The following is a 16,505-nucleotide window of genomic DNA, read 5'->3' on the forward strand; positions in this document are numbered from 1 at the left end:
GTCCCTAGGTCAAATTAACCATGTTAGAAATTCGTTAGGTCGGCTTTTAGATTTATGTTTTGTATCTGATCCTGATGGTACTGCTGTTTCCAGAGCTTTCCGTCTTTGAACACCAGAGGATCCATATCACCATTCCTGGTATCGATCCTGGATATCTCCATGAGTAGCAAATAAGATTCGCTGCTTCCGTAAAGCAGTTTTTCACAAACTTAATGGCCTTATCGATACATATGATTGGTCCGATATTCTGCATGCACAGATCTTAATGTCACCTTAGAAACATTTTAAGGTCAAACCTTCTAAGGGTCAAACCCATTTATTCGACATGCCCCGACGGTGTACCAGGCTGTGTGCTAAAATACTGTGCCAGGGCTCTGTGCAAACCTCTTCTAAGACTTTTCAAGTTATCTTTGGAAATCTCGATTTTTCCCCTTAGGTGGAAGGAATACTTCATAATTCCCCTACATAAAAAAAGGAAATGTCCGATGCTGCCAACTACAGAGGCATATCTAAATTGTCGGCCATTCCAAAGTTGTTTGAAAAATGAATTACTCCTTATTTGCAACACCATTGCTCTTCGATCATCTCTCCTTGTCAGCATGGCTTTATTAAGCGTCGCTCCACCACCACAATCTTATTGGAGTTGATAGCCTTTGTCATAGATGGCTTTTTTTATTTATTTATTTTTTTTTTTTAACGGGCTTTCAGAATTTGGAAATGGCTTGTGCATCAATAAGAGCATCAGCTAGCATTCCTGTATTCATCATAAAGCTTAGAGGCCCAGACGACCGAGGGGCGCTCAAGAAACGATTTATTAGAATATATTAAGTTATTTGTTAATTATTAAGCTAAGAGGAGTTAGTAAGGAAATTTAAAATTCTATATTTTAAGTTAGAGGGACAGGAAAGAGATGTAATAGAGTAGAGACCATTGTAGTTCGAACATAATACCCTAAAAGGGTCATGCAGTGCATATGTCGAGCTACAACGGCTAAGGAACAGAGGACTAAAGTTTCGAGTCCTTCTATTAGGAATGTTAAAATTTAAGCGTGTTAGTAAATGCTGGCTATCTACATCCCCGTTAATAAGGTTATGCAGAAAAACTACACCGAGCATTGTCCTACGATTTGTTAAGCTAGGTAAGTTTATGAGTAAGAGTCTACTACTATAAGATATAAGTTGAAGATTTGCATCCCAGTTTAGACCTCTAAGTGAAAAAGTTAGGAAATTCTTTTGTACGGATTCTATGCGGTCCTGATGTACTCCATATTGGGGACTCCAGACACATGAACCGTACTCCAGTATAGGACGGACCAAAGAAATGAATAGTGTTTTGGTTATATAGGGGTCATTAAATTCTTTTGATAAAACCAAGGACTCCTTTAGCCTTATTAATCATTAAGGAAATATGGTCGGCAAATTTAAGTTTGATGTCTAATAGGATGCCGAGATCATTAACCTGGGTTAATTTTTCTAAGTCAATCCCATTAATAGAATAAGTAGCTTGCAGAGGGCAACAACGATAAAAAGACATATGTTTGCATTTAGATCCATTAAGTATTAGATCATTAGCTAAACACCATTTTTGAAAGTTATCAAGGTCAAGACTGCATTGGGCAGAGATGGATTTGTACTGAAGACAAAGCTTTACATCATCTGCATACATAAGAACTAGAGAGTTCGTTAAAGCAGGGGGCAAGTCGTTTATAAAAAGCGTAAACAATAACAGGCCAAGATGACTTCCTTGAGGGACGCCGGATGTAGCACGGACCAGACGGGACTGAATGTTTTTAAATAAAACTCTTTGTGTCCATTCATCTAGGTAGCTGGAGATCCACGTTAAGAGGTCTTTAGGAAAACCCAGCATATTCAGTTTACTCAACAAGAGTGAGTGATTAACTGAATCAAATGCTTTGCTGAAGTCTGTGTAAATTACATCGGTTTGATATCCCTTACAAAAGCCATCTATGACAAAGGATGTCAACTCCAATAAGTTTGTGGTGGTGGAGCGACGCTTAATAAAGCCATGCTGACAAGGAGTGATGATCGAAGAGCAAAGGTGTTGCAAATGAGGGGTAATTAATTTTTCAAATAACTTTGGAATTGCCGACAACTTAGAGATGCCTCTGTAGTTGGCAGCCTCGGACTTTTTCCCCTTTTTATGTAGGGGAATTATAAATGATTCCTTCCACTTAAGGGGAAAAATCGAGGTTTCCGAAGATAAGTTGAAAAGTCTTAGAAGAGGTTTGCACAGAGCCCTGGCGCAGTATTTTAGCACACAGCCTGGTACTCCGTCGGGGCCTGGCAAATAAATGGGTTTTACCCTTAAAAGACCAGATAATAAGTTGTTCTCAGAAAAAGACGGACAGAAAATAAGATTTGCTGCTTGAATGTTATATGCGTAAGGCTGATCAGTCAATTTAGGAGGAGAATAAGTTGTTTGAACAAATTCTGCGAATAGATCGGCAATGGCCTGATCCGAAGTCGCAGAGGAATTTTCAAACGTAAGCAGAGGTGAAAAAGATGAAAAAAGCGTAAACACGCTTAGTGTTTACAAAATTATAAAACTGCTTTGGATCCTGAGTAAATTGAATCCGGCAGCGGTCAATATAATTCCTATAACATTCAGCGTTATGCACGGTAAAATTCGACCGAGCTAGTAGGTATCTTGAGAAATCAACACTTCTGCAGGTTTTTTTATATTTAAGTAAAAGCTTATTTTTTTTTCTTATTTACCACGCTCGGATACATCTGATCGATACCAGGAGTGGTTTCGATTGAGACCTCCAGCGTGGGGTGATATGGATCCTCTGGGGTTGAAAGGGGTCAGGATCAGATACAAAACATAAGTCTAAGAGCCGACCTAGCGAATTTCTAACATGATTGATCTGACCTAGGGACATGTCAAACATGCCCGCGGTGAAGTCATGGTGAGTTATAAGTGACAAAGATGGTGAGTTGTCGACGTTGGACCACTTTAATTCTGGGATATTAAAGTCGCCCACCGCTACGAGTTGGTCACGATCCGTCATAAGATTAGAGACGTATCGAATGGCGGACAAATGCTGCCAATATGTAGGCGGTTCAGACATAGGAGGTATATATGAACATGTAATGTATAAAGCTTTAACGGACATAGTGATTTTAACGCAAATAAATTCTATGTCACCAAACTCATGGGATTTCACCTCTTCAGAAGCAAGAGTAGAGTCTACCGAAATGAGGACTCCACCTCCTCTTCGGTGAGATCGATCCCGTCTAAAAGTGCTGTACTTACTTGGAAAAACTTCGGAGCTAAAGATCTCCGGATTTAACCAAGTTTCTGTAAATGCTATTATATGGGATGCAAAGAAAGAACTATCAGAATATAGCTTGGGGAGTTTACTACGTAGCCCCCTAGTATTCTGATAGGTAAGAGTTAATGAGGAAACTAGTTTTTTGGGTTAGTAGCCAAAGAAGAGGTGGAGGGTTGGTCAGTGGTTCCAATATTGGGAAGTCTCACTCCCACTGGTTTTTTAACTTTATTCTTCACGGAACTAGGCTGATGTTCTTGGACGAAAAGATTCTCTGGCCAAAAACTGGGAGAACAAATCGTCTTGAACATCAGCGCGGGCACACGAATCTTGAAAGAAGACGTGCGCCGTGTAGAATTATATTTAAATTTAGTTATGTCCTCCACCTTTATATCGGTTTTTGTTTTGGCTTTGATATAAGCCGAGATATCAATCTCTGAAGTATCAGGTCGAGAAACAAATATATGTTTCGATGGAGGAATCACCTGTAAGGGTTTTGGTGTCGCAGGTACGAGAACTGCAGCATCAGTCGGTGCCGGTGGTCCGGACTGTGGAATACCCTTTTGGGTGACTCTAATGGGGGTTTCGTTCCCTAGGACCTGTGGCATCACTTGAAGGGATGCCATGGCGGACATATCGGACAATTGCTCATTATCCCTGAGAAATTCGGACGAATTTTTCTCAGTTCTAGCCCTTGGGGTGGCCAGAGATATAAGCGGCTGCATTAATGTCGGCTGAGGCAGGCTTTCGTAAGAGATACCAACCCGATGTCAAACTTCAGTCGTTAAACTTAAATTTTCCGACCATATTTCCTTATAATAATGGTTAATAAGGCTAAAAGAGTCTTTGTTTTTATTAAAAGGTGGCCAAAAGAATTTAATGACCCAAAACATTATTCATTTCTTTAGTCCGTCCGATATTGGAGTACGATTCACGTGTCTGGAGTCCCTAATATGGAGAACATCAGAACCGCGTAGGATCCGTACACTAGAATTTCTTAACTTTTTCACTTAGCGGTCTTAACTGGGATGCAAATCTTAACCTTCTATCTTATAATAGTAGACTCTTGCTTATAAACTTACCTAGCTTAACAAATCGAAGGACAATGCTCGGTGTAGTTTTTCTGAATAACCTAATTAATGGGGATGTAGATAGCCAGCATTTACTAACACGCATTAATTTCCAACTTTCCTAATAGAAGGACTAGAAACTTTAGTCCTCTATTCCTTAGCCATTGTATTTGTAACTTTTTGTTTTGTATTTAATATGTTTTTGGTGTAGTTTCTTATGTCTTTTTTTTCTGCGATGTTTTCAGAATTGCTTATTTTCAGGGACCGTAATCATTATGATTTTTATTTTAAAAATCACAAATAATCATTATTCTCTGAGCGAAAAAATGTCATTAGACAACATATACAGGTACCATGTAGGACCATGATTTTCTCACTAACAGCCATTAAACATTGGAAAAAACATGACATGGCAAGAAATCTTTTTAAGGATTACACATTTGAAAAATGTCCCCGTTAAAAACAAATCTCTTTGAAAGATCGGTTCACAAACACATTCTAATTTTAGTAGAAGACCATGACTATTTTAAAAAATGATATTCTAAGTTCCTAATTAATCAAAACTTAAAAGCTGAAATAACTATAACGAATTGAATAAAATGTTTTTAAACTTTTCCTTTAATCCAAAATTAAAATATGGTATTCTTTACTAATTCAATAAATACTAAAAAATCATGCATAGAACAATTGGTTTCTTTGATTAAAAGAATGTTTATATTCAATTTAATATAATAAGTGTTGAATAAGTGTTGCCTCAATTTTATGTACTGAAATAGCTAAACTAGTTATGGAAACTAGTTGCATCATCGATATTTGTTATGGAATCAACGAAACTGTATGTCACCAAAACCACCAGCCATTTTTGATTGAATGGTGAAATTCAGCGCGTGTACATCATTATTATTTGCGGCAAGAATGGCTCTTTGTATGAATTGCAGTAATATTTGGGAAAACGTTTTCAATGAGAGCTAATTGAGAGTCTGCAAATCGTCCAAAGTCGTTGGTGAGAGTAATTAATCCAGATGTCGCATCAACTGGGACTTTTCCATTTCCAACAGCCAACAATTGTTTGTTTGAACTCTCATATTAGCGATAATGTTTTTACCTTATTTCATAAAGGTGAGGTCTCCAGGCAAGCATTCAATTCATCTCCAGGCGTTTCACGGAAATAACTGGCAACGTCTGCCAGAAGTCCCCTGCCATCGATATCATTTAGTCTTAGCACCATTGAACCTTGTATCTGTAATTCCAAACAACTCAAGGGCGGGCCATCTAGCGTTTGCTTTTTGAACTATCGATAATTTTGACTTTGACATTTCGAATGTCGTTGTCAATGTGTCAGATATTTAGCAGAAGGTTTGCGGTTTGCTTGAAAAAAATTGGGAAATATTGAAAACTTTCTTCCAAATTTGGATCTTCCAAATGTGGAGAGCCTTCAACCGAAAGTGCAAGAAAATTGCGGCCAAATTCGGAAAAAATAAAATGCAAAATATGCCGTTTTTATTTGAAAACATGGAAGGAGCCGCCGTAACCGTTAATGGTGTCCTCTATCGCGGCTTGTTGGAAGACTTTTTCTTTCCCCGAACAGAAGGGTAAGACATAGACGTCATATGGTTCCAGCAGGACGGCGCTACGTGCCACACAGGCAACTTCACAATCGATCTTTTGCGCGGTACGTTCGAAAACCGCATAATCAGCCGAAACGGCGATGTCAACTAACCGCCTCGCAGTTGCGATTTAACCCCGTGGGATTTTTTTTGTGGGGTGCCGTCAAGGATAAGTGTTATGCCAACCACCCAAGGACGATTGACGACATAAAGAACGAGATTGAAGTGACCATCAGAGCCATTGAGGGCCTTCCCATCGAAAATTTGTTTAAAAATTGGGTCGACCGAATGGGCTACTGTAAAGCCAGCCAAGGCAGTCTTATGAACAAAGTGGTGTTTTATACATAAACAGGAATATTAAGGTTATCCAAAAAAAAAATTTTTTTTAATATACTCGTTTTTTTTAAAACGGAAATTTTTCCTGGGCCACCCTGTATTTGTTAAATAATACGGTGTAACTTTTGATTGTGTGATGGGATAATGTGTGGTGTGTATGTTGTTGTGTGGTTTAGAAGAGTCCCGTTTCATTTCGGTTGATGTTATGTTATTGATTTGTAAATGATTGCACAAATCATTTATTATAGAATTTTTATATTCTGTTCCCATGTCCGTAATGAACGTCTTCATTGGACCGTACCTTAGAATAAAATTCTCAAAAATCGCCTTTGCTACTGTGCTAGCATTTTTGTTTGGTATTTAGTCAAATCACAAATTAATGTTACTCCGTATTCATTTCCATTTTAAGACCTGGGTAATGGACCAATGGTGTCTACTATAACCCTGTCAAAAGCATGTATTGGCGTATCAGTTATTGTTAAAGGAGTTTTTATTTTTTCTTTTCTGATTTTTTGATTTTTGTCATTTTGGACATTTTTGTATGTATTCAGTAATATCTTGAGACATACTTTTCCAATAATAATGTCTTTTGACCTTGGCCAAGGTTTTTGAGATGCCTGTGTGACCTCCTTGTATTGGATCATCATGGAATGTAGAATACATAGCTTCTTTTTTATACCCTTGCAGAGGGTATTATAATTTTGTCCAAAAGTGTGCAACGCAGTGAAGGAGACATCTCCGACCCTATAAAGTATATATATTCTTGATCAGGATCACCTCCTGAGTTGATATGAGCATGTCCATCTGTCCGTCTGTCTGTCTGTCCGTTTCTACGCGAACTAGTCTCTCAGTTTTAAAGCTATCGCCTTGAAACTTTGCACACACCCTTCTTTCCTTTGCACGCAGTATATAAGTCGGAACGGCTCGGATCGGCCGACTATATCCTATAGCTGCCATATAACTGATTGATCGGAAATGGTATAACTTTGGTGTCTTAGAGTTAGAGAGTTCAAATTTGACACGAGAGCTATTTTTGGCAAAACATTACGACATGCCAAATTTCATAAGGATCGGCCGACTATATCCTATAGCTGCCATATAACTGAACGATCGGAAATGACCCAACTTTCGTGTTTTTGAAGATAGAAAGCTAAAACTTAATACAGATTATATATTTGGCCAGTTGATCCAACCTACCAAATTTCATTAGGATCGGCCGACTATATTCTATAGCTGCCATATAACTGAACGATCGGAAATGACCTAACTTTTGTGTTTTTGAAGATAGAAGTTTGGGACATTTTTAGGTTTGGTTTTTGTATCATAATAAATTGGGTTATATTATCATATTCTCATAAGGATCGGCCAACTATATCCGATGTTTGCGATATATATCCAGTTTTAACTGCAAGGGTATATAAACTTCGGCTCCGCCCGAAGTTAACTTTCCTTTCTTGTATACCCTTGAAGAGGGTATTTAATTTGGGTCAAAAGTATGCAATGCAGTGAAGGACACATTTCCGACCCTATAAAGTTTATATATTATTGATCAGGATCACCTCCTGAGTTGAGATAAGCATGTCCGTCTGTTCGTCTGTCTGTCTGTTTCTACGCGAACTAGTCTCTCAGTTTTAAAACTATCGACTTGAAACTTTGCACACACCCTTCTTTCCTTTGCACGCAGTATATAAGTCGGAACGGCCGACTATATCCTATAGCTGCCATATAACTGATTGATCGGATATGGTATAACTTTGGTGATTTTAAAGTTAGAGAGTTTAAATTTAATAAGAAAGGTATCTTTGGCTAAATAATTCGACATGCCCAATTTCATAAGAATCGGCTGACTATATTCTATAGCTGCCATATAACTGAACGTTCGAAAATGACCCACCTTTCGTGTTTTTGAAGATAGAAAGCTGAAACTTAGTATAGATTCTATTTTTGGTCAGTTTATCCGACCTACAATTTCATAGCGATCGGTCGACTATATCTTATAGCTGCCATACAACTGAACGATCAAAATGGCATTTGGTATAAATACCAACTTTGGTATTTTTGAAGATAGCAGCTTGGGACTTTTTTTTAGATATTTTATTGTAATTAATTGGTTTTATTATCATATTCACATAAGGATCGGCCAACTATATCCGATGTTTGCGATATATATCCGGGTATATCCCTGCAAGGGTGTATTAACTTCGTCTCCGCCCGAAGTTAGCTTTCCTTTCTTGTTCTTTTATTGATTTTATTTGGGTCACCAGGTTGAGTAGCGCTACTCTCAATTATATCAATTAATATTTTATTGCCCATATTTTTAAAATAATCAATTGAAACATATCACTCTCTAACTCTAAAAACTCCAAAGCTATTGCAACTGAGAGACTATTTTGCCAAGAAACAGACGGACGGACATGCTCATATCAACTCAGGAAATGATTATGGTCAATAACACAGTGCAATAGTGACTTCCAGAACAGGATTTTGTATAGTGACATAGTAGGAATTGTTTATGAGGTCGAATACAGCACAAAACCGTGTTTGAAATATTTGTAAAACCCTCAACTTCTTGATTTTTTTTAGAAAAACCCGTTTTTTGGGACTTTTTTGCTATAACACTATAAAAAAACAAGAAAGGAAAGCTAACTTCGGGCGTAGCCGAAGTTGATATACCCTTGCAGTTAAAACCGTATATACATATATCGCAACCATCGGATATAGTTGGCCGGATCGGCCAATAAGGATCTTATGAGAATATGATAATATAACCCAATTTATTAAAATACAAAATCTAAAAAAAGTCCCAAACTTCTTTCTTCAAAAATACCAAAGTTGGTATATCTACCACAAACCATTTCTGATCGTTCAGTTATATGGCAGCTATAAGACATAGTCGGCTGATCGTTATGAAATTTGTTAGGTCGGATTAACTGACAAAAGATATAATCTGTACCAAGTTCCAGCTATCTATCTTCAAAAACACGAAAGTTGGGTCATTTCCGATCGTTACATCGTTAGTTAGGATATAGTCGGCCGATCCCAGCCGTTCCGACTTATATACTGCGTGCAGAAGAAAGAAGGGTGTGTGCAAAGTTTCAAGTCGATAGCTTCAAAACTGAGAGACTAGTTTGCGTAGAAACAGACAGACAGACGGACAGACAGGCGAACAGATGGACATGCTCATATCAACTCAGGAGGTGATCCTGATCGTACATACTTCATAGGGTCGGAGATGTCTCCTTCACTGCGTTGCACACTTTTGGACAAAATTGTAATACCCTCAACAAGGGTATAAAAACAAATTGAAATATCTTCTTCGTTTCTGATATTGATTTTAAGCAGAAAAAGTGGTCAAATTTGCCATAGCGCTTAGGCTTAAGTTAGTAGCATAATTGGAACTGACTTAGGTTACGTAACTTTATATAAGAATAAGCGTTGAAAAGAATTTTCGTAAAATTTTCGATAAATTCCAATAATTTTAATTTTTTTAGGCTTTTTTTTAGTCCCACGTCTGTGCGTTAACCCCCTAAGAATCTAAATTAAAGTATTAAAGTAAACCTATTTTACAAATATATACATAGGTGCATTTATTATATGTTTCAGATTAAGCTCTGTGGTTCGAAAATAATGGGAAATTGTTTAAAAATGGGCAACTCAGATGATATTTCACTTTTAAGAGGTAATGAAAGCTTTAACAGGCAAATCAGCACTTCGCATCCAATTTATCACGTAAGTATTCAATGATTTATAAACTTTATAATAATAAATCATCTAAAGATGCAATGGTAATTATTGTGTGCAACGATAATAGAGAAAATAGAGTGAAAAATGAAATAAAAAACTTTGTTTTGCTTCCTAAGAGCTTCCAAGTTGTAAAAGTTTGGTTGTCATACCCTCTAATACTCAAAAGTGTGCAACGCAGTGAAGGAGACATTTCCGACCCTATAAAATATACATATATGTACATTCTTGACCTGGAACACTTCCTGAGTTGATATGAGCATGTCCGTCTGTCTGTCTGTTTAGTCTCTCAGTTTTAAAGCTATCGACTTGAAACTTTGCACACACCCTTCTTTCCCTTGGACGCAGTATAAAAGTCGGAACGGCTGGGATCGGCCGACTATATCCTAACTAACGATATTACGATCGGAAATTACCCAACTTTGGTGTTTTTGAAAATAGAAAGCTGGAACTTAATACATACTATATATGTATATCCTATAGCTCTCATATAACTGATTGATCGGAAATGCTGTTACTTTTTTCGGATTTTGCATGAATGCTATTTTTGACAAAATAATATGACCCACCAAGGATCCGACGACTATATCCTATATCTGCCATATAACTAAAAAATCGGAACATGCCGACGACACATTCGCCGAGAAGGAGCCCAAAGCCTGTATCAACCTGAGGCTACGGTAGCTTCGAGAACCACATCTGTAGCAACAGGTACACCGGCCGGTGTACATCTGGTGCAGAGAAAGGAAACACACCATCAGTACTGCTCAGGCGGAACCTCCAGTACAGGCTATGGACTACACAGATTGCGACGCTCATGGAAAGGATCGCAAGTCTGGAGAAAGAACTCCTACAGGCAAGGCCAAATGAAGGACAGTCGACGGCCGCCAAGAATCCCGGGGCGGCGAGTATACGCCATGTGGCGCAACGGTAGGGCAGATGTTGAATACAAATCTGACAACGGGACCACCAGAGTCAGTGTCGCCATCCTACGATGAACAGTTGCCAGCACACTTGAGTGCAAATCTGCCACACACAAAGTACATCACGAAAAATTTACAAAAATGTAAAAAATATTTTACTTTAGGATTTTGATGCAGCATGGCGCAGAATCGATCTAGAAATCGTTTAAGGTACTCCGCTTAAGAATCGGATGAGAATTGGAAAATATATATAGAGAATATAGGGAAAAACCCTATTTTCAGGGATCCCATCACGAAAAATTGACAATAAATTTAAAAAAAATATTTTGTCTTAGGATTTTTATGCAGAATGGCGCAAAATCGATTTAGAAATCGTTTAAGGTATTCCGCTTAAGAATTGGATGAGAATTGGATATATATATATATATATATATATAGCCACCACAGTGGACTCCATTTAGGAAAACTCCATTTTCAAGGGATCCCATTACGAAAAATGGACAAAAAATGTTAAAAAATATTTAGTATGAGATATGAACCAATCATATGAGAACCACAGATTCTCATATAAGTCATTTAATTTAACGGTGTTCTAACGATCCCATATGTTGCTTCGCTTGCTGCAATATTGCGATCGAAAGCAAACAGCACAAGCCAAAAAGCAAGCGAATGACTTAATAAAGAAAGCGGTAAAAAAATGCAAATGTAAAATGCATGCAAAAAACATTGCTGCAAAAAAACTGTGCATGTTCTTTGTTTGCTGCAAAATGTTTGAACTCGTGCTTATACGAGCAAATTTGGTTGGAGCAATCAACTTGCTGCAAATTGTTTGCATCGTGTGTACCTAGCTTTATAGACGATGGAAGCTTATCAGTGTACAGATTGGAGAACAATCGAAAGCTACTGAAACCTCTGAAGGGCGAAGCGAGGAAGGCCGAGGGATGTCCACGTACGATCTTATCGGGTTTTTGAGCAGCTACAGCTGCAGCTGCACGTCTTCGTAAACACCATCCAGGCGTTTTTTGCGACGTCGTATTGGTGGGCCTACGCAAACGACGATGTGCAGGCGTATTTCGTTCGTTCCAAAACCCAATGTGCTCCGATGAGGACGATGTCAATCCCGAGACTGGAACTAAGTGCTAGGGACGCGGTTGATGAGCACTGTAAAACAGGAACACAGTATTGACATTAACGGATGCGTACTTTGGACGGATTCCAAAACCGTGCTACACTAGATAAGCAGCACCCACCGGCGGTATAAGCAGTTTGTTGAAAAGCGGTGGCAAAAATCTTGGAATTTACGGAAGTATCCCAATGGTGATGGGTACCAACTGCCGAAAACGTGCCAGACTACGCAACCAATTTAATTGTTATGTATTTTTCAACTTCTTTAAATGATGTTGTACTAATATAAAAAATTAGTTTCTGTTTGCATGCATTTCCAAGCGGAAGTCTTTATTGATAATAGTTTCTCTTCATTAATATAATCTAATTCTTTATTTTTTAATACTTTTAGAATAAATATTCCAATTCTTGTCAACTTTGTTCCCATTTGAAAGTCAATATATTCTAAAAAAATATGCAAATAATACCTAAAAATAGCAATGCCTCATTTTCTTCGTCTTTTCTAATAAGTTTATTTATTTTTTCTGTGTGTTCATTATACCCTTGCAGAGGGTATTATAATTTTGTCCAAAAGTGTGCAACGCAGTGAAGGAGACATCTCCGACCCTATAAAGTATATATATTCTTGATCAGGATCACCTCCTGAGTTGATATGAGCATGTCCGTCTGTCCGTCTGTCTGTTTCTACGCAAACTAGTCTCTAAGTTTTAAAGCTATCGTCTTGAAACTTTGCACACACCCTTCTTTCCTTTGCACGCAGTATATAAGTCGGAACGGCCGGGATCGGCCGACTATATCCTATAGCTGCCATATAACTGATTGATCGGAAATGGTATAACTTTGGTGTTTTTAGAGTTAGATAGTTCAAATTTGACATGAGAGCTATTTTTGGCAAAATAATACGACATGCCAAATTTCATTAGGATCGGCCGACTATATCCTATAGCTGCCATATAACTGAACGATCGGAAATGACCCAACTTTAGCTGCAAGGGTATATAAACTTCGGCTCCGCCCGAAGTTAGCTTTCCTTTCTTGTTTTATTATTCCAATGATTTCATTATTAAGGGGAGGGTAAGGTATTAATTTTTATTTTTTTTTCATTTTTTTTTTATTTTTTAAATTGAATGCATAATATCTGAAGAATATTGTGTCAAAATTTCAAGTCAATTAAAGCAAAATTGTTATTGTTATTAGTTATTGACAAAGTTGCTTATAAACGTTTTACACTGGATTACACTGGTGTTTAAAACTTTAAAGCGTTTTTCCCACAACTCACGTTTTCAAAGTCGGTGCCCCTCATAACTTCAAAACTACTGCACCGATCCTTTTGAAATTTTAAACACCATTTCTGTACATATTTTACGAGGTAACGCTGTCGAGTTTTTTTTTTTTGTTCATAATTTTGATTTCGCAATGACAAATTAACCGATTTTTTCCCAAAAAATTGAGTTTTTCACTTCAAAGTCTTCGAAAAAATTAAAAAATTGCAATTTTCAAAAAACCTTCACAGCGTTACCTGGGGCGAACTATTATCTAACGAATGAATTTTCATTTTTTGATTACAAATGATCCAGCACCGAGTTATGAGGGGCACCGCAATTCAACTTTTTTTGGCGACACGTCCGGACAATTGCTACCATTGCCATATTTTTAAATATTTTTTTGTAAAAATTTGATAAAACATTCTTCTAATGTCATACTTTAATATACCGTTGGTTGAATAAATAAATTTTAACTTTGTCGTCAGGAAAAAAATCACAAAAACATGGCTTTTTTTGCATGATTTGACCTTACCCTCCCCTTAAAATTATGCGATTTAAGTCAAATATGCGCCGTTTTGTTCGATGACGAGTTTCCAACGAATTGCTAACTTCCTACTGCTCTTCTTATAGAAGGTCGCTTTCCTATTGGCAAAAAACTCGGAGGGTCAATTTTCTTTTGTGGCCAACTTTTGACTACCAAGCGCGTTCGCCATGGACAGAAATAGGTAGTTATCACTTGGTGCGAGATCCGGATGCGAAAGAACCTTCCATCTGAACGCCCGGAGCTTTTGGCGCGTCACCAAAGATGTTTGTGGCTTGGCGATGTCCCGATGGAAGGCAATTCGGGCTGTGTTGATCAAAGATGGCCCCTTCTGCATGAGTGCTGCCTTCAAGTGATCGAGTTGTTGGAAAAATCTGAATTGAGCGTTTGGCCATAGGGGAGCAGCTCGTAGTAGATTATTCCCTGCCAATCCCACCAAACACACAGCACACGCAGTCGTTAATACAGGCTTGGCCACCGTCTGGGCAGCTTCACCGCTTTTCGACCACGACCGTTTGCGCTTCGCGTTGTCGATAGTCACTATCCAATCCCAAAACGGGTCGATTTTGTTGCGATTCAAAAGCGATTCGCATGCATCCATACGGTCAAAAATGTTTTTTTTTTCGTCAAGTCGTGTGGCACCCAAACGTCGATCTTCTTTTTGAAACCAAGCTTCTTCAAATGGTTTTTAACGGTTTCATAACACATGCCCAGTTCTTGGACCATGCTACAGCTGCTACTATGCCGGTCTCTTCAGCGACCAATTCAGCGATTTTGTCGCAATTTTCGACGACAGGCCTTCCGGAGCGTGGCGCATCTTCGGCCGCCTCTGCACCAGAACAAAAACGTTGAAACCATCGTTGTGCGGTGGAAAAGGAAACTGTATGCGGTTTTGTATTTATTTTTGCGTAAAAGTAAGTATTAGTGACTAGCAATTTTTCGTTAATTGCTTTATGGATTCTTTCTATAGCGGCTATGCTCTTGCTAGTAGTTATTTCTATCTTAATGATTAATCCTAATCCAGGTTCTTTATCCATTTTTATTGTTTTGGGTTTTCCTAAAATATTAAAAATTTTAAGTATTCCTTTTTACTTTCAATCCAATTTTTGCACTATGGTCCAGCCGAGTCTCAGTCCTCTGAAGGACCAGCTTTGCATGATAGAATTTTCAAAACTTCAGTCGGAAGTTTCAGTTTTGTTTGTTTCGGAATTCGTCTATCAAGGTTGACCGACGAAATAATAGGATCAAATGTATCCATTGCTCGTTGGAAGACGTCACCAAAATTATTTATTCGACTGAACTTCCGTGCATGATGCAAGCGATATGATCTGTATATTTTGTTTCGCCCTTCAGCTCCCTCCTCTGCAGAATGTCCCACAGGAAGAACTGTGCTTTCTATAATATCACTAGAGTGGATATATCTTATACAAATACTAGAGTATATCTTGTGCACAGTAGCTGTCACTGGTAACCATGGATATTTATCAATTATCAATGCTGCTGTCGTATGACAATATTGCCTAAATTTAACAATATGTCGGAGAATTGAAGTCTTCTCCACGTTGACTCTTATCAGTCGCTTGATCGCTAGCTTGCTGCTCCTCCATTCCAAGTCCTGGATGATGCTGCGAGTCTTTGTTGCCTTTGTTGCTCATAGCCGCCACTTACTCAACAGTCCTCTACCGGACACCACGCTAAAGCTCGAGACGAATAGAAGAACCCAGTGAAAATTAGAAAGACCAGATCCAGCAACACAACGAAGACATACACGGCCTCAGTTCGCAAACTGAGTCCCCATCATACTAGAAATGGTATATCCTTGCACGACCGATGGTTACACCATAGAGTCTCGGTCTAATGAGAGACTGAATTGTCTTCTCCACGACACGGCCATCCTGACATACACACTATAATAACATCTTTATAGATGTATTCATATTATAGACTATAATGTCTATAATAAACATCTGAATTTCATTCCACTTTATAATTTTAATCTCAAATTCGTATAATGTTCCCTAACATAACTTAACTAAACTTTTACAAGCCAACTTTTAAATTTTTTGCCAAACACATGGCTTTACAATTTCATTAATTATATTACTCGTCGCCCAAAACTTGGCTTCACGAATTCATCAAACACATCACTCGTCCATCGCCCAACACTTGGCTTCACGAATTCATCAAACACATCAATCGTCCATCGCCCAACACTTGGCTTCACGAATTCATCAAACACATAACTCGTCCATCACTTATTTGATAATACACTTATGATTTTACTGCGAATTTGTTCATGTTGTGTTTGCCAATCAAAACTAGTCTTTTCAGATGTGAGAAAATATGAAGGCTTCATCAGCTGAGAAAACCCCTGAATGAATTGACGAAGCAACTGACTTTGGTGGAGGCAACGCCACTAGTGACTCTATTTTGTTAGAATTTCGACGTATCTCCCGCGCTTGTATCTCATAGCCCAGATAGCGCACTGTAGTTTTCATGAAAAAGCACTTTGACATGTTAAAGTAGAATCCTGCTTTTACTAAAACGTCTAATACAAGTTTCAAACGTTCATACGCTTCTTCCTTCGTTTCTGAAACAATTAATA

General features: G+C 38.1%; 1 protein-coding gene across 2 annotated transcripts in view; it reads left to right on the forward strand.

Annotated features, from left to right (window-relative positions):
* Rnf11 (Ring finger protein 11) overlaps positions 1 to 16,505 on the forward strand; it is a 43,564-nt gene that overhangs the window by 14,877 nt on the left and 12,182 nt on the right. For both annotated transcript variants that reach the window (XM_043213338.2, XM_017246202.3), the window contains exon 2: positions 9,909 to 10,034. In XM_043213338.2, the coding sequence (XP_043069273.1) occupies positions 9,933 to 10,034 (102 nt within the window). In that variant the 5' untranslated portion in view covers positions 9,909 to 9,932. The remainder of the gene's footprint in view (positions 1 to 9,908; positions 10,035 to 16,505) is intronic.

Source organism: Drosophila bipectinata, chromosome 4 (genome assembly GCF_030179905.1).
Source record: "Drosophila bipectinata strain 14024-0381.07 chromosome 4, DbipHiC1v2, whole genome shotgun sequence".
Lineage (NCBI taxonomy): Eukaryota > Metazoa > Arthropoda > Insecta > Diptera > Drosophilidae > Drosophila > Drosophila bipectinata.